Source organism: Fistularia commersonii, chromosome 1 (genome assembly GCF_037954325.1).
Source record: "Fistularia commersonii isolate RoL2024-O1a breed Wild chromosome 1, RoL_Fcom_v1.0, whole genome shotgun sequence".
Taxonomy (NCBI): domain Eukaryota; kingdom Metazoa; phylum Chordata; class Actinopteri; order Syngnathiformes; family Fistulariidae; genus Fistularia; species Fistularia commersonii.
This window is the reverse complement of record NC_141284.1, coordinates 17,809,870-17,835,959: the sequence shown is the minus strand read 5'-3', so window position 1 is coordinate 17,835,959 and position 26,090 is coordinate 17,809,870. Positions and strand designations below refer to the sequence as shown.

The following is a 26,090-nucleotide window of genomic DNA, read 5'->3' as shown; positions in this document are numbered from 1 at the left end:
GTGATATATCCAACTATCATCAAAGTCATCTGTGAACTTCTAAAGGTGGCAAGAACTGGAGTTGTAGTTGGAGGGGTACCGTATCATGGGCACTCTGGTGCTACATACCACAGCCTCAGGTATGCACCCATCCATCCTGACATACTTTGGCCATTCTGTGAGGTAGTCAAAAATCCAGGCAGTGATGTCAGGCTGGATGCTGTTGAAAGCACTGGAGGAGTCAAAAAGAGGAACTCTCGTGGTACTTCTGCACTCTCCAGATGAGATAGGGTGTGAGGAAAATGGTTCATGTCCTCCACACCAATGTGCTGCCTGTAAACAAACTGCAGGGGGTCCAGAAAAGTAGATTACTGTATCCTCGGGTGCTGGAGGACAACTGAGGTGTGGATAGGTGAAATCTTTATTTTATGAAATATGATCAACTGTCAAATAATCTGAAATTTCTGTCAGTTGCAGAGCGCCTCCTCCCATTTGTTTTTAACAATATTTAAATATGTTAGTGAAATATGAACTCAGCTTTTAATTCTTACACCAAGTAGGCTGTTTACTGTATTTTCAAAACGAAGGTCAGGTAATGCACTGATATTTTGATGTAAATTGCAGTATTTTTAAATATTTGGGGAAAAAGAAAGTGTCATCTGAAAAAAAAAAAATCACTTCACTACATGATTTTTTTTTTTTTTTTTTTTTTGCATCTTCAGCCACTTTTTATTGCATGATTCAACAAACATGATATCCGCAAAAGTGTTTCAGCACTGCATGGGGGGAGGTTTTGGGGATCAAGGGATTGTATATTTACAATAGAAGCATCACTATGAGCTCTTATACAGTATGTACATATTAGTCTCTGGTTACTAGGACAGTAGTTACAGAGTGGAACCCTGACACACTTCAGTTCTACAGGGACTCACAAACACGCACGCACACGTTTGCCCGCACACATACAAACACAAGTCTACAATACTCGCTGCAGCTCCAGGTCCGGACGCGATCCGCTTCGGTGCCCCAGGACAGAAACAAAATTAATATAAAATGAAAATAAAAAAAAGAACAAAGGAAAAAAAGAAGCATCAGCTCCAAGTGTTGGTGAGACTCGAGGGCAGGGGGGGAGGCTGGTGTGAAAAGGGAGCCCCTGAAATGGGGGCTCAAGGATATAAATCCTATGACGTAGAGATGAGATCCAGGACACAGGTTGTTGCTCTGGATGCTCTAATGTATACATTTCTAGGTGATTTAGTTTCTCTGTGTGATTTCTTGCAGATATTTTGTGACTGTTTCACTAAAAAAAAAAAAAAAAAAAACATGATATTCTTTGAAGGAATTGTTTAAAAGATTTGCTTTCAGTTGTTTTAAAGATCTAGCGCTTCACAGGACATGGACAGTTTCTCATCATTTTCAGGGCTTGCAGATTTTAAATGGATTACTCTGAAAACTTTGGGGTCAATTTTGTATTGCCAGATATAAATTGTCTTTTCTGACCACATATGGCACACTTCATTTTGAGTTTCAACCGATTTCATGCAAAATCTGTGAAGGGGGACACCAAATTTGGACAATTAAAGAGAGAAGATTTGAAACACCTGAAAAACTGTATCTATATCCTGCAATATTCAAGACCACAGAAATAAACCTTTTTTCCATTATTGCTGTTTTTCAAAAAATATATATATCTCTATATATGAGCTAGGGATAATAGCCAGCGGAAGCCTGTTCAAATAAAAACCAACAGTCATCTGAACAAAGAACAAATGTGTCCCAGGAATTAAAAAAAAAAAAAAATCACAAAAATAAAGTTTCCAACACATTGCTCTCCAGCAGAGCCAGACAAAGATCTAAACATCTAGTTCCAAGCAAATTTACAAACTTATTTGCTCAGCCCCAATTGTTCACTCTCAACAAGTTGAAAATGAAAAAAAAAACAAAAAAAAAACTGGATGTGAACCTCTTCTGTTCTACTCAGCTGAAGGAGGCTTGCACCTGGGAAGAAGAGCTTGTATTTTCTCTCAATTTTAGTTGTTGGATGGAGACGTGAGGTGGATGTGTGCTGGCAGTATGGTAGCCTTTCTGAGGACATTCCTCATTGGCATTGAGACCCGGTGGGGGGGGGGGGGGGGTCGTCAATGACAGCCATTTCCCATCACACAGTGGGCCAACGATCATGGTGGGAGAGGAGGGGAAAAAAAACTCCACAAATTAAATATTTCTTTAAAAAAATGTACACCAAGTTAGTTAAATCTAAAAAAAAAAAAATTAAAAAAAAAAAACACATCTGGGTGTTACGTTCTTTAAAAAAAAAAACTTCTGTATGGCATGGAAACTATTTAAGTGCAGCTAAACTCCTAAAAAAAAGTAGCCCATCATTTATAAATTTTTCTAAATTCTGAATCAATCAATCATCGTATCATCGTATCATCGTCTCTAGTTACGAAAAAGCAGGACAATTTTCTTGGAAATTTCCCTGTTCTTACAAATGCTAGCATAAGGAAGAAGACAAACACGCACCATCTGCTTGTTAGCTTAGCATGGTGAATAGGAGCCCACGGTAACTGTTAGCAGGCTTCCTTCGAAAGGCTAGAATACCACTATCTTCCCGCCAAAAAACACCCATAATGTTCACACTGATTTGTTCTTTCACCATGTTATGACACTATGACATTGTGCTGTGATTTTAGAACACAAAAACAAAAAAATACATATCAGCTTAAATGCTCCTTTTCTAAACAGAGTTTGGTGATACTTTTATTTCACCAACTTTCACTTCAGACCTTGGTGCATGAACAGGTGCAGCAGACGAGTAATTGGGCTGACTGGAGTGTGTAATTCATTCGTTCCAACAGACGTAAGCTAACACGTAGCATAGGCTGGCATTTGTTTTGCCAAGCTAACTCAGCCTGCAACACAGTGCAGAGGAAGGTATCTTGTACTTTCTCGAACAGAGTTGCATCCAATGTATGAAATCTCTTCCATAAGTCTTGTAATCAAAGTGTCATTTAGCATTGATAAGTATGATGCAGTATTTAGACTATCCAAAAAAAAAACACCTCCTGAGGATTTATAAAAGAAATACTTGAGGTCTGCTGATTAATTCCTCCATTTTTTACACACACACACACACACACACACACACACACACACACACACACACACACACACACACACACACACACACACACACACACACACACACACACACACACACACACACACACACACACACACACACACACACACACACACACAAATGGGGAGACACCAAGCGGCCTCTGGATTTTACAAACAGTATTTGAGCATCAGACATCAAGATTTTTGAGTAGAAACAGCACCATCGGGGTAAAACTCCATGAACAAAAAACTAAACAGCTCACGTTCCTTCATTCGCCTGGTCAACCTCTCAGTAGTGTGTCAAAAATTGCTTGCTCCCTCTCCTTTTCAGCACAGCGTTTCAACAAAAAAAACGTGAAAACTAGAAAGTAAAACAGCGACGCACGTACCGTCTGCAGTTGGATGAAGAGGCCAAGCCATAGTGTCCTGCTCTGATGTGACATCCTCTGATATCTATATATACACGTGTAGATCTATATAGATATCTCTAAAAACACTCAATTTGAAGACTTGTGTATAGCTGGTCCAGGAAATCATCATTTTGGTCTTCAGATATAAACACTTGTAGAAACAACAATTAGAAAAAATATGTAAAAACTCTGTGTCGAGATTCAAGTGACAGCAGAAGGCTAGGCTCGCTTTCGCTTCAGGCAGGTTTGGTTTCTTTTTTTCTGCACATAATACAACTACTATGTTTGGCTATTCTAACAAAAACGTTAAAAAAAAAACAGAAACAAAACAAAAAAAAAAAAAAAAAAAAAAAAAAAAAGAAATAGAGGGAAGGGGATAAATGATAAAAAGGCTGGTGTTTGGTAAGTGGAGGTTCTCCTGACCTGCTCGCGCTGCTGCGTTGTGCCTCACCACAGCTGGTTTTTGACTTCAGTGCAGAAATAACCTGAACATGTTTTTTTTTTTGTTTGTTTTTTTCTTTTTGAAGTAAAAGTCAAGCGCGAGATGTTCCCTGATGACTAAGATGTACAGTGCCTTGGTTTTCAGGATCTTGAAGTAGGGGATTAGAGTTGTTCATGAGCACGGAGTCTTGTTTGGCATGAAGGTTCTTACACAGGGTCAAAGATCACGTCAGGCCTCAGCTGCTTTCCTCTTGGAGCCCTTGCTCCCTACCTTCCTGGGGGCCTTAGAGCGGCTGGCGCTGGTAGGGGCAGTGGTGGTCTGAGAGGCGGCATCCTGCTCCAGCCGTCCTCTCTCCAGCTCGTCGTGTTCCAGGCAGCACAGCTGCCCCGTAGGGGGTACGGCCCGCAGCGCCCCCTCCTGGTGATCCTTGCAAAAGGAATTGGGACAGAGCTGGCAGAATGCGTCTGAGTTCTTCCCACAGACGTCACAGTGGTGCCACGGGCAGTCCCAGCGGCCTGCAGGGGGTGTTTCAGAGCAAAGAAGTTCAAAGGGGTAGGAAAAATGTAGTGAAATAGAACAGAAGAGTTTTATACTCTCGCTGAATAATCACTATTAAAAACAGGATTGACTCGGACGTCCTGTCAGATTTTACATGTTTATGATAAAATATTCATAATCCACTTAAATTCATGTGGCTAACAATCTACTTTGTGTTTTCAGTTTTAGAAGAACTGAGATTTTTACTATTTGGTCAATTATTTTAGTCCGTCCCCCCACCATCTGAAAAATGAATGGACTATTTCACAAGATCATTGAAAAACGCTATCTGTAAATCACTTTAGTCATTTTTAACATTGACAATACATCAACTTACAACTACAAACAGGCTAAAAAAAAAAAAAGAGAAAAACAGAAATGATCACAAAATAGAAAGTTGAAACATTTTGCTTTACAAAGTTCATGTGCACTTTCGCTTTTGGTTTGTGTCCCAGTCATAAGTCTTGGGTCTAATAGAAGTATTATGGTAGTCGGACAGGCACCTACCAAAGGGTCTCTTGGTGAGGTTGAGGCAGGTCAGGTGATAGGCCTTGGTGCATGTCTTCTTTCCACAGAGGACTAGTTGCCCGCCGTCACTGCAGCGGAAACACTCATCGTCCGACTTCTTCTTTCCCTCTGCTTTCCTCCTCTTGTATTTCCTCTTCAGGCGCTTCCCTTTGGGCTCAGCCGTTTGGCCGTTGGAGTTCTGGGGACGAGATGGCAGCAAGGGAGCCCTCTGGTCAAGTCAGGTACGTCAGATTATAAAAAAAAAAAAAATCATTTTGGCCGCTCTCTAAAAAACATCATATCAGACCCAGAAAGAGCAAGCTTTATTTTCAAACTCATATTTGACTATTCGGCCTTTAGAGGATTCCTTTTTCCCCACGTTTTTCTTTTCCCACCAAGATGAGAAATGTAAAATAAGATCTTTTGAGAGGTTGTTTTTTATCCTGCAGGTTAAATCTTTGATTCTTTTTCCAAAACTGTGAAATGCATTTCAAAATATATTTGAAACTGAATTCCAGTATTCTGTCAGTTCAGTTTTAAAACTTGTTTTTTGGGGAATTCAATTTGATATTTATAACTTTGACATTTGAAGAAAATCCTTTTTCTAGTTACTTTGTCATGGGACCAAGGACATATTTCTGATCTAAGTAATAAAAGTATTTTCAAGTCAGATTTAACCTGGTATTTGGGATAGTTATGATGAAATTAAGTATTTTAGTTCACACTTCAGCAAACTCCATCAATGAAATCATGAAGATATTCACGTTTCAGGTTGACAAAACCCTGATTAAACTGTAACAACGTCTGTTCACAACCCTAACCTCAATTAATTTATGTTATGTGTATCATCATCATCATCTTCATCCTTCAGTGCCGCGATGGAACCACAAGGACAGAGCACATCATCCATCTGGCATCCAGTGAAGGAGATGTAGGTGTCTCACTCTGGCTGCTGCCATGAGGCTAATGGCGCCAGATGAGCAACCCTGTGCAAACCACTGAGGATGAAGAGTTCGAATCAGAGCAGAGGTGAAGAGAGTGGTCTCAGACGCTGACCTTCGGTCGGTCCCCGAGGAACCCGCTACAGTTTGGGGCTCCACAGCGACAAATCGTCTTTTCGTTTCCCAGACAGTCCAGGTTGTAGTTAAATGTCAGCTCTGTCCCTGAAAAAAAAACAAGGTTTGGGTTAAAAACAAACAAACAAACAAACCACCAAAAAAAAAAGCAAAACCAAAATACTGCACCAGAGGCTGAAAACAGGTCTACTTCACAATGGTCCAGTTTGTCTAAGACCTAAAGCACTGTTTCCTCACCAGCCGGGATGTCACAAACGGCAAAAAGGCCGACCCGGGTGTCTCCGTTTACCGTCCACTTCTGAGTCTCACAGTTGGGCTGACAGCTGTGGTTCATGAAACGAGAAAAGTTTCCCTTTGGACCTGCGTCGATGATCCGATCCTGAAGATTCGAAATTTTGTTATGTTGTGACACGGAGGGACTTCATCCAGGGAAAATTGTATGTTGTGTGTGTATGTGTAGTATTGTCAACTGTGATGTTACAGGCATCTAACATGCAACATTCCCAATGCAATACTGTGTTTCTGTAGCTCCCAGCAGAGACGGCACTGCAGAGGAGACGGCGCCGTGATATTCTGCAGAGCAGCACACACTCACAGACAAATACACAGACTCTGGTAGCGCACATACCTTGTCAATGGTGAGCATGTAGAAGTCAGTGATGTTGTTCTCATGAGCAAACTTGATCCTGGCCCTACACTCATCCTCGTCGATCAGCTCGCCAATGTACTCGTTCACAAACTCCCCCTGCAGGAGAAAATCCCAGCAAGTTAATCGGCATGAAGAAAACCCCTAAGTAGCTTTAATCAGATCATTGCTGAGAACCACGATTATTTTGATTCCTGATAGAAATCATTAAATTATAATTTACCAACAGGATGTGCGTGAAGGGGCTCTTGTAATTTTAATCAATTCATAACATCAGTTCCTTGCCATTTCCCGTTGTGAACACATTTTTTTCAAAAAGACATCAAGGATTCAGATTAAACCCATTGTGAGCTGTTGCAGTATAGAGCAAGGGTCTTTTACAATAGAAATAAATGACCAAACTCTGATCCTTCACACTGAACAGAAAAGTTATTGTATTTAGACACCAAACATGGAAAACATGTCTACATAAGCAAGGCTGTGCAACATCTTCATGAGAGAAGCAGAGAGAGAAGAGGAAAAGGCAAGAGTCTGTGACTGAGAGTAGGAACTATGACATAAAAAGGTAGAGCTGGTCGACATGATGCAGGGAAGGAAAGTGGATATACTGTGTGTCCAGGAAACCAGGTGGAAGGGTGGTAAGGCTAGAAGCTTCGGAACAAGCTTTAAGTTATACTATCATGGTACTGACAGGAAGAGAAATTGAGTAGGCGTTATCTTGAAGGAGGAGTTTGTTAGGAACGTTCTGGACATGAGAAGAATGTCAGATAGACTTGTGAGTCTGAAACTGGAAATTGAAGGTGTGATGCTCAGTGTTGTTAGAAGCTATGCCCCGCAAGTGGGATGTGAGTTTGAGGAGAAGAAGTTCTGGAATGAGCTAGATGAAGTGATGCAAAATATGCCCAGAGATGAGAGAGCGGTAATAGGAGCAGACTTGAATGGACATGTTGGTGTAGACAATCGAGTGATGGGCAGATTTGGTATACAAGATAGGAACTCAGAAGGACAGATGGTGGTAGATTCTGCAAAAAGGATGGAAATGGCTGTAGTGAACACTTTTTTCCAGAAAAGATAGGAACATGGTGTAACTTGTAAGAGCGTAGGTAGGTGCACACAGGTCGACTACATCTTGTATAGACGAGGTAACCTGAAAGAGATCAGTGACTGCAAAGTAGGTGTAGGTGAGAGTGTAGCCAGACAGCATAGGATGTTGGTTTGTAGGATGACTCCGGTGACAAGGAAGATCAAGAGAACAAAGGCAGAGCAGAGGACAAAGAGGCTGGGGAAGAGTGTTGTATGTTTTCAGGGAGGAGTTGAGAAAGGCTCTGGGTGGTCAGGGAGAGCTTCCAGATGATTGGACAACAATAGCTAGTGTTATTAGGAAGACAGGTAGGAGATTACCTGGTGTGTCATCTGGAAGGAAAGTAGATGAGACTTGGTGGTAGAATGTAGAGTGCAGAAATATATACAGAAAAAGTGATTAGCAAAGAAGAAATGGGAGAGGACTGAAGAGAGCAGACAGGAGTACAGGGAGATACAACGTAAGGTAAAGATAGAGGTAACAAAGGCCAAACAAAGGGCGTACGATGACATGTATGCTCGGTTGGACAGTAAGGAGTGAGAGAATGATCTATACAGGTTGGCGAAACAGAGAGATAAAGATGGAAAGGATATAGAAAAGGTCCCAGTGATTGAGGATGAAGAGGAAAATTTATTGACAGATGCTAGAAGAATGATGGAACAATGGAAAGAGTTCAAGGGTAGAATAGGTGACTATTGTAGACCACAAAGTAGCACAGATCAGTAAAAGTGAGGTGAGGAAGGCATTGAAGAGTAGAAAGGCAGCAGGTCATGATGATATACCCGTGGAAGTGTGGAAGTGTCTAGGACAGGCAGCAGTAGAATTTCTGATTAGATTATTCAACAGGATCTTAGAGAGTGAGAAGATGCCTCAAGAATGGAGACAAAGTGTGATGGTGCCCCATTTTAAGAATAAGGGGGGTGTGCATAATTGCGGCAACTTTAGAGGGATAAAGTTGATAAGCCATACAATGAAGTTATGGGAAAGAGTAGTGGAAACTAGAGTGAGAGCAGAAGTCAGCATTTAGGAACAGCAGTATGGCTTCATGCCTAGAAAGAGTACTACAGATGCACAATTTGCTTTGAGAATGCTAATAAAGAAGTAAAGAGAAGGCCAGATGGAGCTGCATATTGTTTTTGGAGACTTAGAAAAAGCATATGACAGGGTGCCAAGATAGGAGCTCTGGTATTGTTTGAGGAAATCTGGAGTGGCAGAGACTGGTGCAGGACAAGTATACTAGCTGTGAGACAGTGGTGTGGTGTGCTATAGGGGTAACAGAGAGGTGGGACTCCATCAGGGATCAGCTCTGAGCCCCTTCTTGTTTGCAATGATGATGGACAGGCTGACAGATGAGGTTAAACAGGAATCTCCATGGACCATGATGTTTGCAGATGACATTGTGATCTGTAGTGAGAGCAGAGAACAGGTTGAGGAAAATCTAGAGAGGTGGAGGTATGCACTGGAAAGGAGAGGAATGAAAGTTAGTCGCAGCAAGACAGAGTATATGTGTGTGAATGAGAGGATCATGGTTGGAACAATGAGGCTACAGGGAGTGGAGATCAGGAATTTGGTGGATTTCAGGTACTTGGGGTCAACGGTCCAGAGCAACGGAGAGTGTGGAAAAGAGGTGAAGAGACGGGTTCAAGCAGGTTGGAATGGGTAGAGAAAAGTGTCAGGGGTACTATGAGATAGAAGAATATTAGCCAGAATGAAAGGAAAGATGTACAAGACAGTCGTGAGACCAGCTATGCTGTATGGCCTAGAAACAGTTACAATGATGAAAAGACTGGAGGCAGAACTAGAGCTCACAGAGATGAAGATGCTAAGGTTTTCTTTGGGAGTGACCAGAATGGATAGGATCAGGAATGAATCTATCAGGGGAACAGCATGTTAGATGTTTTGGAGAGAAGTTCAGAGAAGCCAGACTGAGATGGTTCGTCATGTACAGAGGAGGGATAGTGAGTATATTGGTAGACGGATGCTGGAATTGGAGCTGCCAGGCAGGAGGTCTCGAAGAAGACCAAAGAGAAGGTTTTTGGACGTAGTGAGAGAGGACATGAAGGTAGCTGGTATGAGAGAGGAGTACACAGAGAAAAGGGTTAGATGGAGAAGATTGATTCGCTGTGGCAACCCTTGAAGGGAGAAGCCAAAAGGAGAAGAAGAAGAAGACGACGACACTTTATATTAGGCAATTACAATATTAAGTGCGGCAGTAAGGCAAAGGCAGAAAAAGTCATTTTTCAAAATAAGATTTGGAAGGCCTCATGAATGATGATGTGGGGGATCACTGAACTAGACCACAGAACAAGAGGCGGCTCTTTCCTCACCTTCTTGATGTCCCGCAGGGAAATGAGTCCCCAGCCCTTGCCGGCCGTCTTGATGATTTTGGTCTCTGGATAGAGGCGTTTTGTGAAGTCCTGGTTGCAGCAGCGCTCGCCACTGGGACACACCTGTGGGTGGCACTCATACTGTAGCATGCGATTCAAGCACTCTGACTCGAACCCGCAAGGCCGCTCGTCCGTGGGCTTGCAGTTACACTTTGGGATCTCAGAGATGTCAGCAGTGTAGACCTGGACCTTCCCAAAGGGTTTGTTGACCTGTGAGAGGAAAACGACAGAAAACCCTGACTCGAGTTGACAAGGATGTTGGTGTGGCAAAGAAAAAAAGTTTCAGGTAATGATTTTGGAGCGAAAAATCCCTAGTGGTCTTTGGAGGGGAGAAACCCCACGATTTAAATGAGTGTGTCACTAGAATAATCAGTATTTGAATATCAGGATGATAACAGGAAAAACTACAGTTGGTTGATATGATGCAGAGGAGAAAGGAGGATATACTTTGTCGAGGAGATCAGGTGGAAAGGGAGCAAAGAAAGGACCAGGAGTTAAGTTGTTCTTTCACTGTATTGATAGGAAGAGAAATGGAACCAGAGTTATATTGAAGGAAGGGTTTCTTCTGAATGTTCTGGGGTGAGAACGGCACCAAATAGACAAACAGACTGGAGGGAGTAGACAGGAGAACAGGGAGATGCGGGGAAAGGCTACAGTGATACTGAAGGTATACTGAAGTGATACTGAATTGAGATACTGAAGGTGGAGAATTTCAAGTAAATAGGTTCAACAGTCCAGGGCACCAAAGATTGTGGAAATGAGGTAAAGGAAATTGTGCAAGCAGGTTGGAACATGGGAAAAAAAAATGTCAAGTGTGATGTGCGATAAAAGACAATCAGCTAGAACTAAAGAAAAGGTGTAAAAAACAAAGGTGAGACCAGTGATGTTCATTGGTTTAGAGACAAAAAGTAGTCAGAATAGGAGGAAGGCGAGATGGAGATGTTCAGGTTCCCTTTGGGAGTGAGGATAGAGAGAATCAGGAATGAGTCCATCAGAGGGACAGCACATGTGAGATGTTTTGGTGTTTTGAGATAAAGATGTATTAAGAGGATACCAAACAGGCAATATTTGTCAAAAAAAAGGGTTAACTATGCATTTTTGTATGTGTTGACTGGTTCTGATTATAGTTGAGTTTTTTTTTTCTTTTTTTATTAATATGTTATAACAAAACAACATTCCCTGACAGGAGTCTTAAAACAGTTTTGGCCATTACCATTCGCAGTATCCACAGTTCTGGTCTTTACTAAATACTCTGCAAGTACTTCGCCGGGAAGACAACAAAACAATGGGATATTCACATCTTTCGAGTGGTTAGTTTCTTCTCCTACCCAGAACAAACACACATGTACAGAAAGGCAGCCATGTCAACACTCACCTTGATAAATTTGTACGGGGGTGGTTTGCGGTTCTTCTCTTGTGCCTCCTTGGCCTCACGTTTCATTTTGATCTCCTTGAATCGAGCCTCAGCCTCTAGCAGAGCTGAGGAGAGAATCATTGTGTTTGTCAATTGTTAGCTCAGAAACACAAAAATCAAAGTATCAGTTATTCTGTTAATTGGTGAGAAGTTGAGAAGTTCGGTCATCTGGGGGGAGCTCAGAGTAAAGCCGCTGCTCCTCTGCATAGAGAGGAGTCAGATGCCTCCTGGACACCTCCCGGGGGGGTATTCCGGGCATGTCCATCTGAGAGGAGACCATGGGGAAGACCCAGGACACACTTGAGAGACTATGTCTTCAGGCTGGCCTGGGAATGCTTTGGGGTCCCTCAGAGGAGCCGGACCATGTGGCGGGGGGCAGGGAAGTCTGGGCCTAACAGCTCCAGCTGCTGCCCCCGTGACCCGACTGACGGATAAGCGGGGGAAGATGGAGGGATGGATCATTCATATCGTGCTTGTACTCTTGAGCGTATTTTACCGCATTGAACCTCAAAACATGCAAGGCCCAGGACAATTAGATATATAGATCTTCACCGTTCTTGAAGACTTTGCCAATACCGGTCCGTTGGTGTTTGCTACCCCGATCTCCTTCCATGTAGGGAAAGACTCGGCCCTGGTGGGTCCAGAAGTAGTCTTTGGAGCCGAAAAAGAAGACGGGGAACTCGCCGATCTCATGACGGAGGTGCTGGATATTGGTGGGGATGTTCCTGGGATGTTGGATCTCTGCAGGCCACCATCTGTAGCCAACATTTTAGGGGGGTTTAAAACAAATCAAAACAACAACATAAGAAAATGTGACGCTTTAAACAGCACAGGCAGCAGCTTCCCTCACCTGTACGTTCCCAGCTTGACCCAGATGATGTCTCGGTACTTGGGCTTCTTTCCAGCCCAGCAGTCGTTGCAGAACCAGCTGCCGTCAGGCATGGCGATGTTCAGGCAGTCGGGGTGAAAGGCTGCCGGGCAGGACTCACAGCACAGCAGCCGCCCGCCTTCAAACATAAATCACAAAAGGAAACAGTGGACACATGCACTCATGTTTGACATTTTCTGCAATGATGGCCGGCGGTCAAATGAACAGATTCTGAACTCCATTCAAACTACTTGTGAATCTGTTTCTGCTCACAAAACTGATTTTCCCTTCTAGGCATGGATGTTTGGTGGAATAAAAACATCAGTGTCGGACCTTTGGAGCAGACGAAGCACCAGCTGACGTTGACGTGACTGTGGTGGCTGTAGCCCTTCTTAGCGTTGAAGTGGTTGGTGCAGACGATGGCGGTGTTTGTGATCATCTCGCTGCCAGCAGCCACGCACTGGTCTCCGACATGGTAGGCCACCGGGCAGCGCAAGCAGCGCATCAACCTCCCTGTGGCACGAGACCCACCCGATGAGACAGGAAGCCGAACTCAAAACCACAAGTTCATCCCTCGGTGGAAGTAATTTAGATTTATTTTGGATGTGAAGACATTTTTTTAGTCCTTTAACATCCACTCTAGATGCAATCTTTTTTGACAATTCAATTTGTTAAGTGTTAGTTGAGTGAAAACATGTATATGCTGATGGGCACCTTTTGCATCAAGGGCAGAGGGACAGAGGATGGTGGACTTTGCAAAAGGATGGAAAGAGCAGTAGTGAATACCTTTTCTCATTCAAGAGTGGAGGTAGGAGCACACAGCTCGACTATATTTTCTGTAGAAAATATAGTCTAGATAAATAAACATTAGATAAATATAGTCTAGTCTATCAAAAGTAGAGGAGGGTAAGAGTATAGCCAGGCAGCATAGGATGGTGGTTTGTAGAATGGATGTCATTAAAAGGAAGATGAAGAGGACAAAGGAAGAGTGATGGAAAAAGAAGTTGCTGGAAGCTGAAAAGGGGGGAGTGTTGTATGATTTTAAGGGAGGCATTGACAAAGGCTCTGGGTAGTCAGAGAGATCTTCCAGATGACTGGACAACTACAGTTAATGTGATTAGCTGTGGGAGAGTACTTTGTTTGTCGTCTGGAAGAAAAGTAGATACGGAGACTTGGTGGTGGAATGAGGAAGTATATACATGGAAAACAAGAAAAGGGAGACTGAGGGCACTGAAGAGAACAGACAGGACTACAGGGAGATGCAACACAAGGTAAAGACAGAGGTACCAAAGGCAAAACAAAGGGCATATGATGACTTGAACACTAGGTTGGAGAGTAAACAGCGATAGATTGATTTATATAGAGAAATGGTAAGGATGTATAGCAGGTTCAGGTTAGTAAGGATAGAGAGAGAAATGTACTGACAGGTGCTAGGCAAAAGATAGGAAGATGGAAGAGCTAATGAATGAGAAAAAGGAAAGAGAGAAAAGGGTAGAAGAGGTATTGTTGACCACAAAATAGCAGAGATTAGTAAAGGTGAAGTGAGGAGGGCATTGAAGAGGATGAAGTTAGAAGATGCCTAAGGAATGGAAAATAAGTGTGATTATGCCCATTTTGAAGAATAAGGGAGAGAATGAGCCATACAATGGAATTAGAGGAAAGGTTAGTGGAAACTAGACTGGGCAGAAGTCAGCATTTGTGAGCAGCAGTATGGTTTCATGCATAGAAAGAGTACTAAAGATGCAGTATTAGATTTAAGAATGCTGGTGGAGAGGTGCAGAGGTCGGAGGGAGATGTTATTGTGCCTTTATAAACCTACAAATAAACAAACAAACAAACAAACAAACATATAAATAAATAGAAAGCACAAACGACAGGGTGCCAATAGAGGAACTTTGGTACTGTATGAGGAAGTGTGGAGTGATGGATGTATGTGTTACACTGGTGCAGGACATGTATGCGAGCTGTGAGACAGTGGTGAGGTGTGCTGTAAGTGTAACAGAGGGGTTCAAGGTGGAGGTTATCAGGGGTCAGCTCTGAGCCCCTTCTTGTTTGCAGTGGTGATGGAAAGGCTGACAGACCGGAATCCCGACAGACTACGATGTTTGCAGATGACAGTGTGATCTGCAGTGAGAGCAGGGAGTAGGCGGAAGAAAATCTAGAGAGGTGGAGGTATGCCCTTGAAAGGAGAGGAATGAAGGTTAGCTGCAGCAAGACATAATGTTTGAGTCAATGAGAGCAAACCAGGGGGAACAGTGAGGCTACAGTGAGTGAAGATAAAGATGATGGAGGATTTTAAGAACTTAGGGTCAACAGTCCAGCACAATGGTGAGTGTGCAGAAGAGGTGAAGAAACATGGTCAAGCAGGTTGGGAAAGGTAGAGAAAAGTTTCAGGGGTAATGTGTGATAAAAAAGTATCAGCCAGAATAAAAGGAAATCATTTCCTTTGCAGCTGTTATGAATGATCATACAATTCATGTAAATTTTTCTAATCAATATAACTAGCAGTAGCATGACATTGACTCCAACACAAGGTCAACCTTTAATATCAGCCATCAGCTTGTTGACTCAAATCATATCAAGCTTAAAACAATTTATAATAATAAATATTATTGTGACAGTAAAATTTGAATTAATAACTGATTGTTGTTTTTGATTGCAGATTGTTTTCATAACTCAGCAAAGCGTACAAATTAAGTTTTGATCGAGTGAGATGTCATTTTACATTCATTTCAGTACTCCAAGTGTCAGAGCACCTCCATGGTAACGGTCCTCACCCTTGCTGGACTTGTGCTTGGTGCGGCTACCGTAGTGGCAGCTCAGGCAGGCGTGGAGTGGACAGCGGAAGCCCTTATTGTCAAATACGGTGATGGGGCTGAGACGAACGCACACCTCATGGTAAAACTTGCCGCAGTGAGTGACATGGCAGCGGCGCACCTCGCCGTCCGACCGCTTACAGGTGAAACACAGGTGAACTCCTGACCAAAGGTTTTAAACAAAGTAAATAAAAATAAATAAATTGAAAATTGAGGAACGCAGACTAATCCAGAGTTACAATCAACACACCCAAATGCGGCTGCAGGAGTGCAGATTTAGAGATTGTGTGTGAAAATAATCCCATCAGGACGCCCTGGCTGCAGCGACATCAAGACAATGCTCAGATTGCGTTACAGTTGGTTGGGGGGACGTGAGGAGATTCTAGAATTCCTGAAATACTTGCTTTACTCCATATTAATAGCACCTCTTTGTCTCATATGGACCCTTTCCTTTAAAACAATCAATATCTTAGGATCCATTTTCGAGTCTGATCCTTTAAAGCCCCTATCTGAAGACAATTCTCTATAATTCACTTGTAGTCAAACCCCTGAATAGTCAAATGCAACCCTTTTCCACCAAATTCTTCTCAGTGACTACGGTAGCACGGCTTCTGGGATGCAGACTCACCTGAGCTGCACTGCTGACACAGCAGTTTGTCCTCTGGTTTGAAGGACTGGCCAAGGCAATGGAGGTGGAACATCCCGCAGCACTGGCCTTCACAGGGAACCAGGTCTTCGCCAGCCTGTTCGCACACCTGCAGGAGGGTGGGGGGGCACACCAAAGAGTAAGATGGAGCACCACTGGTCAAAGACTGTGTGAACAGAACAGAATAAGGCAGACACTGTGGACTCTGGATGCAGGAAGAGGGCTTCCTATGTGTGTGTGTGTGTGTGTGCGCGCGCGTGCGTGTGTTCATCTAAAACAGGTGTCTAATCCGAGGAGGTGTCCATCACGCCCACCTGGCAGACAAACTCCCTCTTCCGTTCTCCCTTCTTAGTCCCGTCCAAGCTGTCACTGGGGGAGTCAGGACGACCCTCACTGCCTGATCCCTGTAGAGTGGAACAGGCATTCGAAGCACTTAGGGAACTATAATCTCAGGCCTGCTGACGTCATGCAGGTTTAGAGATTAACTCAAACAAATCATCTAAAATGGCCAGATTAGAAGGAATCAAAGTGTTGCTAACTGACTTTTTACCAACTCTGGTTGGGAAGTCGATTAAATTCAAAAATGTATAAAAGAAAACTACCGTAATTTCCAGACTATTGAGCGCACCTCAATATAAGCCGCACCGGCTAGCCGATCGCTATCTTGAGCTTCCTCCTGCACACTAAAACCGTCAAAGTCGTCTTCTTTGGTGAACGGACTCAGAATTGCCGCTCCATTGTTTACGTGAAAAAAGTCGCGGCTTATCGTCCGGAAATTACAGTATACTGCATCGAGGGTTCCAGCACCTCAGGATTATTTTCCAAGCCTTTTTTTAGAACTACTACCGGTGATTTGTTCCTTCTTGCAAGGAAAATCTTGGTTATAAACGAACAAAATAAAAATTAAAATACTTCCAAGCCAAATTTACTGTTCAAACAAGTTATAAAGGCATACTTTCCCTTTCTTACACGTTTTATTGTCAGATACAAAACAGACATCCAAGAAACTTCTTAATCAGTATGAACATTTTAAAATTTAACTTTAAAAATCATTGAGCTACCAATAAATCGTCCCCTTTTTCTCCTTTTAGTGTATTGTTGAAATTATTTACCGATATATTTTTCAGTTTCACAGGGTTGATTTAGATTCAAATCAAGTGGGACAACAAATACACATGCGTTTTAAAGTTTAACATGCATTTTTTGGCTTACAATTGTCATTATTTCCATGGCTGAAAGTCGCCAAATTTCAAGGAGGTGTGTAAAATCCTATATCAGGTGTGTGCACAACAATGTTTTCCTGGTGAAAAATTTTGTCAATTTAACTGTTATGACTATTCAGAGAGTCAAACACTACATTGCACATAAATGAAATTTGAAATTTGTAAAGCCCCAACCTCGGGCTCCAGACAAGGTGAGGTCCGCCTCTTCTTCGCCTTGGAGGTCTCCACCTCATTCTCCCCATCCCGCTTCCGTTTCCTCATTTGCTTTGGCTTCTTAGCATCCAGGTTGTCTGCATGGGGGAATAGGCCAATGGTTGCAAACAACTGTTAGAAGCTACTCAAGTCCAATGACGTGTCTTGCAGGTGGGAAAAAGAAGGGAGTGGAAGGGAAAATCTGTAGATTTTGGTGGGTTACCTGCAGCTGGTGCTTTCGTCTTCTGGCGCTTCTTGGGTTCTTTAACATCTGCATCAGTTTTCTTTCTCCTCTTTACCGGTTTGTCTGTTCTTGCTAAGGCTGATGCAGTCAGGAGACTGGCCTAAAATAAGGAAGAGTCATTTTCACTACAATGTCTTTTTGGATAATTCAATGACGCCGCAATAGTGCTTTGCCACTTGATTGTGTCTGAGCCCAAACAGGAAACTCACTTGTTTTTCGGCATTTTTGCGTCTCTTCTTGGGTTGCTGATCTTTATCCGCAGCAGCGCCTATTAGTGGCTTTTTGGAGGTCGTCTTTTTCTTCTGCTCTCTATTAACTAAAGAGCCCAAGTCAGAAAAAAGGTCTGCATTAAACAGCTTTAAGTCATTTAATGGCATGTTAAAATTGGATATTTTAGAATTTTTTTCCCCTTTTCCTTTTTTCTGATCAAAACTCATTGAAAATGGCTCAGCCAATGCAATGACGTCTATGTGGATTTATGCAACCATCACTATTGTTCCCCTATACTGGGACGTATAAGGGAAAAATTATTTTTGAAATTCACGGTTTTCCAATACTCCTGGTAATTGAGGGAAATTGATCTTTTTTCAGCCAGAAGTTGCTGATATTTATAAAGGTGACTTGATGACAGTGGGGTGTTATACCAACATTTTGAGAACAAAGGGTGGGTGAATGGATTGGATTTAACAAAATTAAAAAGTAAAGAATTGCCATGAAGATAAACCAAGACGTTTCCCCCCAGATAATATCATATTAGTGTGCAGAAAAAAGTACATTGCTCATTTCATAATTGAAGAAATGTATTATTTTACAGCTCAAAGACACCTGAAACATGAATTAATATCCTGACTGAAATATCAAGCTTACAAGCAGCTATGGGCCAGGCCTAAATCTGGGCTTTCTTTGGAACTTCTCACCATAGCGCATTAATAGAATTATTCCAAGCTAAAACTATCTCATCATCTACTAATGTGGGGAGACGTTCCTCCGGGTGACTGATCGAAAATACACAGAAACCAGAAAGATAAACTGAACGGACTTTTTGATCTACTCATAAAAGTTGGGATTTTACCTGGGAGTAAGCAGAGAAGGCAGTTTTTTTTCTAATAAATAAAATGTATCTGTAAGTTGAATGCTGGAATTACCAAATATTCACTTCAGACTAACTTTAACACCAGCAGCTTTTGCAAGCTGGAACCTTGAAATTTACTTTTACCGGTTGAATTGGACGCATCTGTTTTTTTCAGCCTCCTGACAGCCTTGGAGGGAGACTGGGGCAGATTGGGTTGTTTCTTGGCCTTCAGAGGTTGACCCAGTTCCACACGAACATCGGAGGAGATGGTTTCCTAGAAATTTGACAAAAGTAATGTATTCAGTAAAGCGGGAAAAGGCATTCTATGGTTGAATCGGATTCAAGATTGTAATCTAAAGGTAAGGGCCAGCTGTGATTCCTGACTACAGCTTTGACAGTCAAGTATTTCCAAACCTGTGTGGATGGAAGCAGCAGAGACGTCCCTTTGGAAGGAACTGAATTTGTTTTCTTTCTCGATGTGGAGTTATTTGCATGGCCTTTCCCCCCTTCCTGCCACTCTGTCGCCTTGATTTTTGTTCTTTGTAGATGCATCTTCAAGGTGCCAGGAGCCGCCGCAGGACTGCCGACAGGGCCCGACAGCGGCTGAGAAAGCTCTGAGGCCAGACGTGCTTCTGCCTCCTGGACCACCTTGCTGCCCTCCACCGGCTTGAGCTTCTCCAGGATGTGGGGGTTCAGGTGAGGCCCGTTGTCATCATACATGAACTTAAAGTTGGCCAAGCGCTCATCCAGAGACATGTTGAGGGCCTCCTTGGCCTGGATGATGCCCATGTTCCACTGAGCTCGGAGTTTCCGGGGAATAGATGCTGTGGTCTGATAGAAAAAAACAAAACAAAACACCAGAGTCAAAATGCATCAGGATATCCCATCCATCGGCCTCCTCATGAAGAGTCACACATGTTTTCATACGAAGAAACAAACTAGTCATAAACTAAATTGTTTCTGTTTGGCCGATCGCAGTCTTTCATCTACATTTAAATGAGAAATCAGATCTGGTGTCACCGATCAGAAATGTTTCACACATCACTGAACTAATTAACGGAAATTATTTTGCTTTTGCTGGTCAGTTTGAATGTTTAACCATTTCTCCCTCATTATTGCACAATAAATTGTTTATGTCAAGGAAGGACATCATAACTTTCACATGTTGCAACCAATTTTTGATGACATATGCTTGTTTTTTTTTTAACCATAATTTTGAAGGATGTGAAATATTTGAAGTGACTAGTAGCCTGAGAATTTTCCAAAACATTAATTATAAAGTGATCTGTGGTCGGATGGAAACTACTAAAATATTGCGTTCATTTCATATTACAGCTCTCTCGTTTCATTTGTTTTATTAGTAGATGCTTATTGATGCCCATTTCTAAACACAAGCAGTGAGTTTGCAGACCTAAACACCCAGGACAAGATTTAAAATCAAAGAGAAAACACTTGACTGCGCAGTAACTGATGATTTTTTTTCTTCCTAAACAAACCAACAAAATGTCTGATCGACAGAAGGAGAATGACACGATGAATATTTCCAAGTATCACACTCTGTGATACACAAATATTAAACATGTCACCAGTGACATTTGCTTTTACACTCTTAATTCAGCAAAATTACTCAGGGTGAACAAGCAGGAAGCGGCAGCTCCTTTACCTTTTTGCAGAGGAGACGGGAGGCAAGCTGTTTATTACTCTGGCTAAGATCCTGGAACTGCCTCTCCCCAGTGAAGGACACCATGTTCTTCTCAAAGATGTAGCCTCTCTCTGGAGCGTCGCCAAAGTACTGGACGTGGTAGAGGAGGCCCGACCTGCTGTTGGCTATCAACACACAGCAAAAGCCAAAAGACCAATGATCAAGACACACAGCGACAGGATGACATCATCTTCTTCTCAGAAGTGTCACAAATAAGACCCTGCCCTACATATTCACTCATGTGCTGTGATACATGGGTTCAAAAGAAAAAAACAGCCAACTTTAACAAGAACACACAGTAACTGCCTGCCGGTTGTGTTGGAGTGTTTGAAGCTGGATGAAAGAAGGGGGCAGTCATTCTTGTAGAGTTTGAGTGAATAATTTCTGATTTCTTTCTTTTCTTATCAGACGTTCAATGAATAGTTTCATTACAACTTCAAAATTTGAGTCAATCTGCTGGCCAGGTTGACAAAAATATTATTTTTGGAATTTAAATATCAGGCATTAACGTGGCACAGTCTTGCCGCACGCATGCACACAGACGTGACCAATTGGTGGTTTTGGAGACTCATAGAAATGGTTCCATCCCGTCATCTGAGGGGTCATTTTCAATGTTGCCTCATGAAAACCACAAACAAGCCCATCTTGCAGCTATGTGCTACATACTGCTTTCCATTGTCAGATGCAGTATAATAGTGCTAGGCAGACTCTGCAGCAAATCTAGCCAGTGGCAATATTTGTACTCAACTCAAGTGTCCGCTTCCCGCACCTCCTCAAATTCAATAATTAATGAGAAAAATTGAATTTCTGGCTGGTGGGATGTAGATCTAGGGTGTGTGTATCTGTGTGCAAAGCCATCCTGCAATACTCAGGCCACTGATTTCTAACATATACTGAGGACATTGATTCCTTGTCATTTTAATAACTGACAATTTCTTGGACTTGGTCTTACAGTTTCTGAAGGTTATCCTCATGTTGCTCTGTGAAAGAGAATTTTTATATAATGTTTTTGAGGTAAAAATTGTCTAATTGTCTGTTGAAATAATTTGATGTTTACAAACAGTGATCCACATCTAAGTGGAAATTTAGGATCAGAATTTTTTGATGGAAAAAAAAAACTACTGTGACCATCTTAATGATATTGTACATACAACGATGCTTAACCAGCTTCAATAAGTTACATGCTGAAATAAAACATTGACCATTGCTTGCAAGCAGTGAATACCTAAATGGAGGAGTGCGTGTGTATATATATGAGCGTGTTATGTGTCTATATGTGCGTGCGTGCGTGAGTGCTTGCTAGCTCACCATGGGGTTTCTGCTTTATGTGGTTGTTTAATTCTGGGTCTGTGGTCACGATGCAAGGCCACCAGGGGTATCCTGACACCTTGGTCCAGACCACATCACCCACGGAGAAACGGATCAGAAATGGAGGTGCTTCTGGCTGCACAGCCGGTTTGGGAATGAGATCAAGCTGAAAAAGAGAGTTACTTAGCTGGCAGAAAAAAATTACTTTTGTTTCCAGACACACCTGCATCACCATTTTCCTTGCATTTTTCTCCCTGGGTTACCACTTTTTTCTACATGGTTTTTCAAGAGTCACTTTCTCGATACTGACTTATTCCCCTCTTTCTGCTCCACTTACTATTCAAGTTTCCTTAATAATATTCAAGTTGCAGTTAGTTATGAAGTTACTCCATACCCATTGGCAGCGTATTTTTAACTAATTTCGAGAGTTCCAAGGGGCGAACCGAAAGCTTCCAGAAATATTCAAGGTCAACAATATGCTGTGCACGTCACTTCTCTGGGTTTTTTAAGTTTTTCTTGGAACTGTGTGAATCCTGACAGCCTTCACTATGATCCCACAATCACTCTAGCTGTGTTCTTGGGCTTCCTGTTGTTGAAAACTAACCTAAGACCTATATTTCAGTCAAAATGTAAAAATGAATTTCACTAAAATACTGTCAGCTGAAAAATAACAATAATAATAATAAAAACAGACATCAAGTGACTGCCTAATGTATTCAGCTAGGGGCCTTACATTGTTTGTGGTGTTCTGGTCTTTATAGTTGGCCCTTTTGTCTAAAACACCATCTGCCAGTGGAACTGACAGTCAACATCATCAAGACAAATTGCATCATCGCCCCACTTCCCGAGAAAAAAAAAAAAAAAACTGGATTAAATGCTGAACCTCATCTGCAGCTCCTGTGGCCTCAACCGTCAGTGTGCCATCCAGCGTCTCCATGGGGATGTCAGAGGAACTGTGCGTGAGTTGAGATTGGGTTTTCAGAGGTCTCCCCCTTCTTTTCTTCATGAGTCCAGGTGCCGTATCCTCGATGTCTCTGGACAAAGTGGTCTGGCCAGCACTGCAGGGCTCACACAGAGGCAGCTTTGCCACCTGAGGTATCGTTACCTTTAATTCAGGCTCAGGGTGTGGAGTGCAGTTGTGCTGGTGGGTTCCATTCGTGGCTGGGGCTTCAGCGCCTTTGTGCATAGGCACCTCAGGAGTGCAGATCTTAGGCATGGCATCTTGATCCCCATTCAGAACGCGAGCAGTGAGGTTTTTGAGCCGCTCATGGCCGTGGTTGCTGTGACTGTGGCCGGACATCTTCTGCAGGACACCGTCTTGGAGCGTGGCGGCCAGCTGAGCGGCAGCTTTGTCCATCAGGAGAGAGGGGTCACTGCCCATGTCCACGTGACCTTTACGCACACTGAGGGACTCTGGCGGCTGCTTCATGCTGATGGGGTTGGCTGGCTCGGGCATTGACGGCAGGGAGCTACCTTTACTGTCCATCCCATCTATCCCCCTCCAGGCTCGCTGAGCTTCAGAAGAGAATTCACAGAAACATCTCACTTCATCGGTTCATCAAGGAACACTTAGGTATCACATTATCAGTATTTTAGCCTTTGCCAAATGGATTTTGGAATATGAAACAAAGAGTATCAATTAAACGCATAACACAATGGCCCTGGTCTTTTTCAGCAATGGAGCATGAACTGAAACCTTAGGGGCGACAGAGAAACTGCACCTGTCACCAAAACATCACCTTCCATACTTTCGGATGTTATTGAGCAAGTCCAAACGCAACAATACATCCGTGTGGAAGCGGAATAATTTAGAACGCGAATTGAGATCCTGGCCCAAACGTTGATCCCTGTCGCTTTTCAACGACGCCTATAATTAAACCTAAAACATCCATGCATGTGAGAGGTGGGGCAGCTCTGGGCGGGCAGAGGTCCTCTTACCGCGGCAACTTCCAAGTTGGCTATCTCCTGGAAAAAGGGGCAAGCTAGCTGCTAGCTGTCGTTTCTGGAAAAGCGGCACGGAGTAGGAAGAGTGTGTGTGTGTGTGTGTGTGTGTGTGGGGGGGGGGGTAATCTGTAGGCTCCACCGCACATAGCAAATGCCCAATGAGTGGGTGGCTTGCCGTGCCGCGTATCCGGCGCATCACCGGCTCGAAAAGCCGCGGAAATGGAAGCAGCTGACAAGTCGGCGGGGAGAGCCGCCGGAGCCCGGCTGGACCGCAGCAGACCGTGTCCCTGCTGGGTCCCAGCCACTCTTCTTATCGACCGCGGCGTAAATCGACTCTTAAGTCATCTAACTATTAACAGTAATATAAGAGTCACCGGGGCTGAGAAAGGACAACCGTGGGAGTTCGTCCACGGGTCGGTGTGAATAAACTTTCGCTGCCATTTGCAGCGTCGCGCCACGGGCTCCGACTACAACCTGAAACGGAAGCCACGATGCGGGGAGTCTAATGGACCTGAGCTATGGAGATGCGGTCAAGCGATATTCCTCACCACCGCATCTCACTCCTAGTCAGCCATTAACCGCGTTCCAACAAATAGACAAAGCCACTGCTTCGGAGGCGAAACACTTAACAGGTCCTCGGCTCCGCCGTGCTATCACCGCGAAACGCCAGTGGAGAACCGAAAACGTGGCTGCCCGGCTGCTACGGTCCACTTATAGTGTTCCGCCGAGGATTCGCTGAAATAGACGATTTGTAGGCGCCATGACAGCTCGTTTCAAAAAATGCTAACCCGAGCTAGCCGAAGCTCGCCATTACTCCGTTGAAACCTAGTCAAAGTGCGCTAGCATTTGTTAGCCAGCTCACCGCTAGCAAGTCCCCTCTTGCTAAAATGGGTGCTCGGCCCGGACACTCACAACGCTCGTACCGGTAAATATCCCCGGGAGTTGACAACAACATGAAAGACAGCCCTTCCCCGGTTACCTGTTAAATCTCCTCTTGTTCGTTAAAGGGGCAAAAAGTCCGAGTTCATACTGTGGTGCGGAGGTTTTCATTCAAGACGCATCGAAGGCTTTGCGGGTAACTCAAACTCTGAAGGCACCCAGCGCGAAAAATACTCACTTCCGATTGGTCGGCGGCTGAGAGAGGATCCAACCGGTCCTTTCAAAAAACCAACCGTAGGCAGCGCTGACCCCGGTGTTTCCCGGCCCCGTCCACGCCGTCCAGCCCGCTCCGTGGCCCCGAGCCTGCAGCGGCTAACACATCATCGTATCCAAATTCACCATTTATTAAATCAAAATACCAAAAAAAAAAAAAAAAAATTAAATTAAAAAATCACGTCACAGCGCATTTTCATCAAAGGAATACTCCAGAGTACCAAAAGTAACGCGAGAGTATTTTTTGATGTGATGACTGTATTTTCCTGTAAGATGTAGTGGCATGGAAATATAAAAGAGCGTGGAGTGGAAGTAGTGTTAAAGTAAATGAGTTTACTTGTCCCCTTCGCCACTTTCCGTACGCATCCTCTACTACAGTAAATAGGCCGTAGTTAAGACATACACGTCAGAAACCTGGAAAACATGATGTAAAAGTGCAAGAAATATCACAGGCTAAATGTAAATAGCATTCAGTAGCCATGATAACACAGATAGCTCAAAATACAGTACAGTCACTTTATGTAGACTATGAATGCAGAAATTGGAGTTGAGACGCACTCACTTAAAATCAAAGATTGAACTTTTTTTTCAATTAATCACAATAAATCGGAAAACAATTAGAATAGAAGCAACTACATAGATTAATGAGATGAAATGACTTGGAAACACACTAAATTGCCTAGATGAATAAATCGTCCCTTTATTGCTATTTCTATCATTATTGTTGTCTCCAGCTGTAGCAGTCAAAATAGGAATACAACTTTGCTCATACGTGGTACTGCCAGGCAGCAGCATCACTGGCTGCTTTAGAGGCCGGTACACAAAGGGAAGCCCTAAGCTGCAGCACCTGCAGTAAAACATAGGGGGCGGTAAGCAGGATCTTGCAGCAGCCAACATCCGGGTGTGGGCGGATTGATCCCGATTCAGACACTGAAGATGAGGAGATCCGGCAAAACTTAGCAGGTTTTACTTCCTCCACCAGTTTGTGCTGGCCTTCAGGAGCTCCTCAATTAATCTTCCAATTTTATTTTTTTGATAATTTTAGTTTGGCATTTTAGCTTTCAAACATAAACACAAATAATCCAGTGCGTCATCTTGCACTGGACAAACAATTACAATTACGTCATGATAAAGTATTAAAGGGATTTTTTTCATTGGTCACAGGAGCACCGGATAACTTCCTGCATGGGGGGTGTCAGTCATAAACCACGATAATTCCAATCCTCACCGGGTCATCTGGGCTAAGGACAGTCCACCGCGAGGTCAAAACTTCTGGTCACAATGTGGGATCAGTAACCTGGTTCAATTCTTCAAAGTGCCT

The 26,090-nt window shown here is 43.2% G+C and overlaps 1 protein-coding gene across 2 annotated transcripts; it reads right to left on the bottom strand.

Moving 5' to 3' along the window:
* Nucleotides 1–1,102: 1,102 nt before the first annotated feature.
* On the bottom strand, nt 1,103–24,695 carry nsd2 (nuclear receptor binding SET domain protein 2). 2 transcript variants are annotated; one of them, XM_086152184.1, is made up of 22 exons: nt 24,597–24,695; nt 22,557–23,188; nt 21,674–21,839; nt 20,327–20,490; nt 19,078–19,494; nt 18,808–18,937; nt 17,801–17,907; nt 17,571–17,691; nt 17,330–17,445; nt 16,247–16,336; nt 15,915–16,041; nt 15,248–15,448; nt 12,804–12,983; nt 12,453–12,609; nt 12,155–12,357; nt 11,564–11,667; nt 10,129–10,398; nt 6,703–6,819; nt 6,312–6,453; nt 6,055–6,161; nt 4,999–5,197; nt 1,103–4,469 (listed from the first exon to the last, which is right to left on the bottom strand). In XM_086152184.1, the coding sequence occupies exons 2-22, from the start codon at nt 23,157–23,159 to the stop codon at nt 4,183–4,185; spliced, it is 4,008 nt and encodes a 1,335-aa protein (XP_086008310.1). In that variant the 5' UTR covers nt 23,160–23,188; nt 24,597–24,695; the 3' UTR covers nt 1,103–4,182. The 2 variants fall into 2 exon arrangements, with proteins under 2 accessions (XP_086008310.1, XP_086008319.1); XM_086152193.1 differs by lacking the exon at nt 16,247–16,336.
* Nucleotides 24,696–26,090: the final 1,395 nt, after the last annotated feature.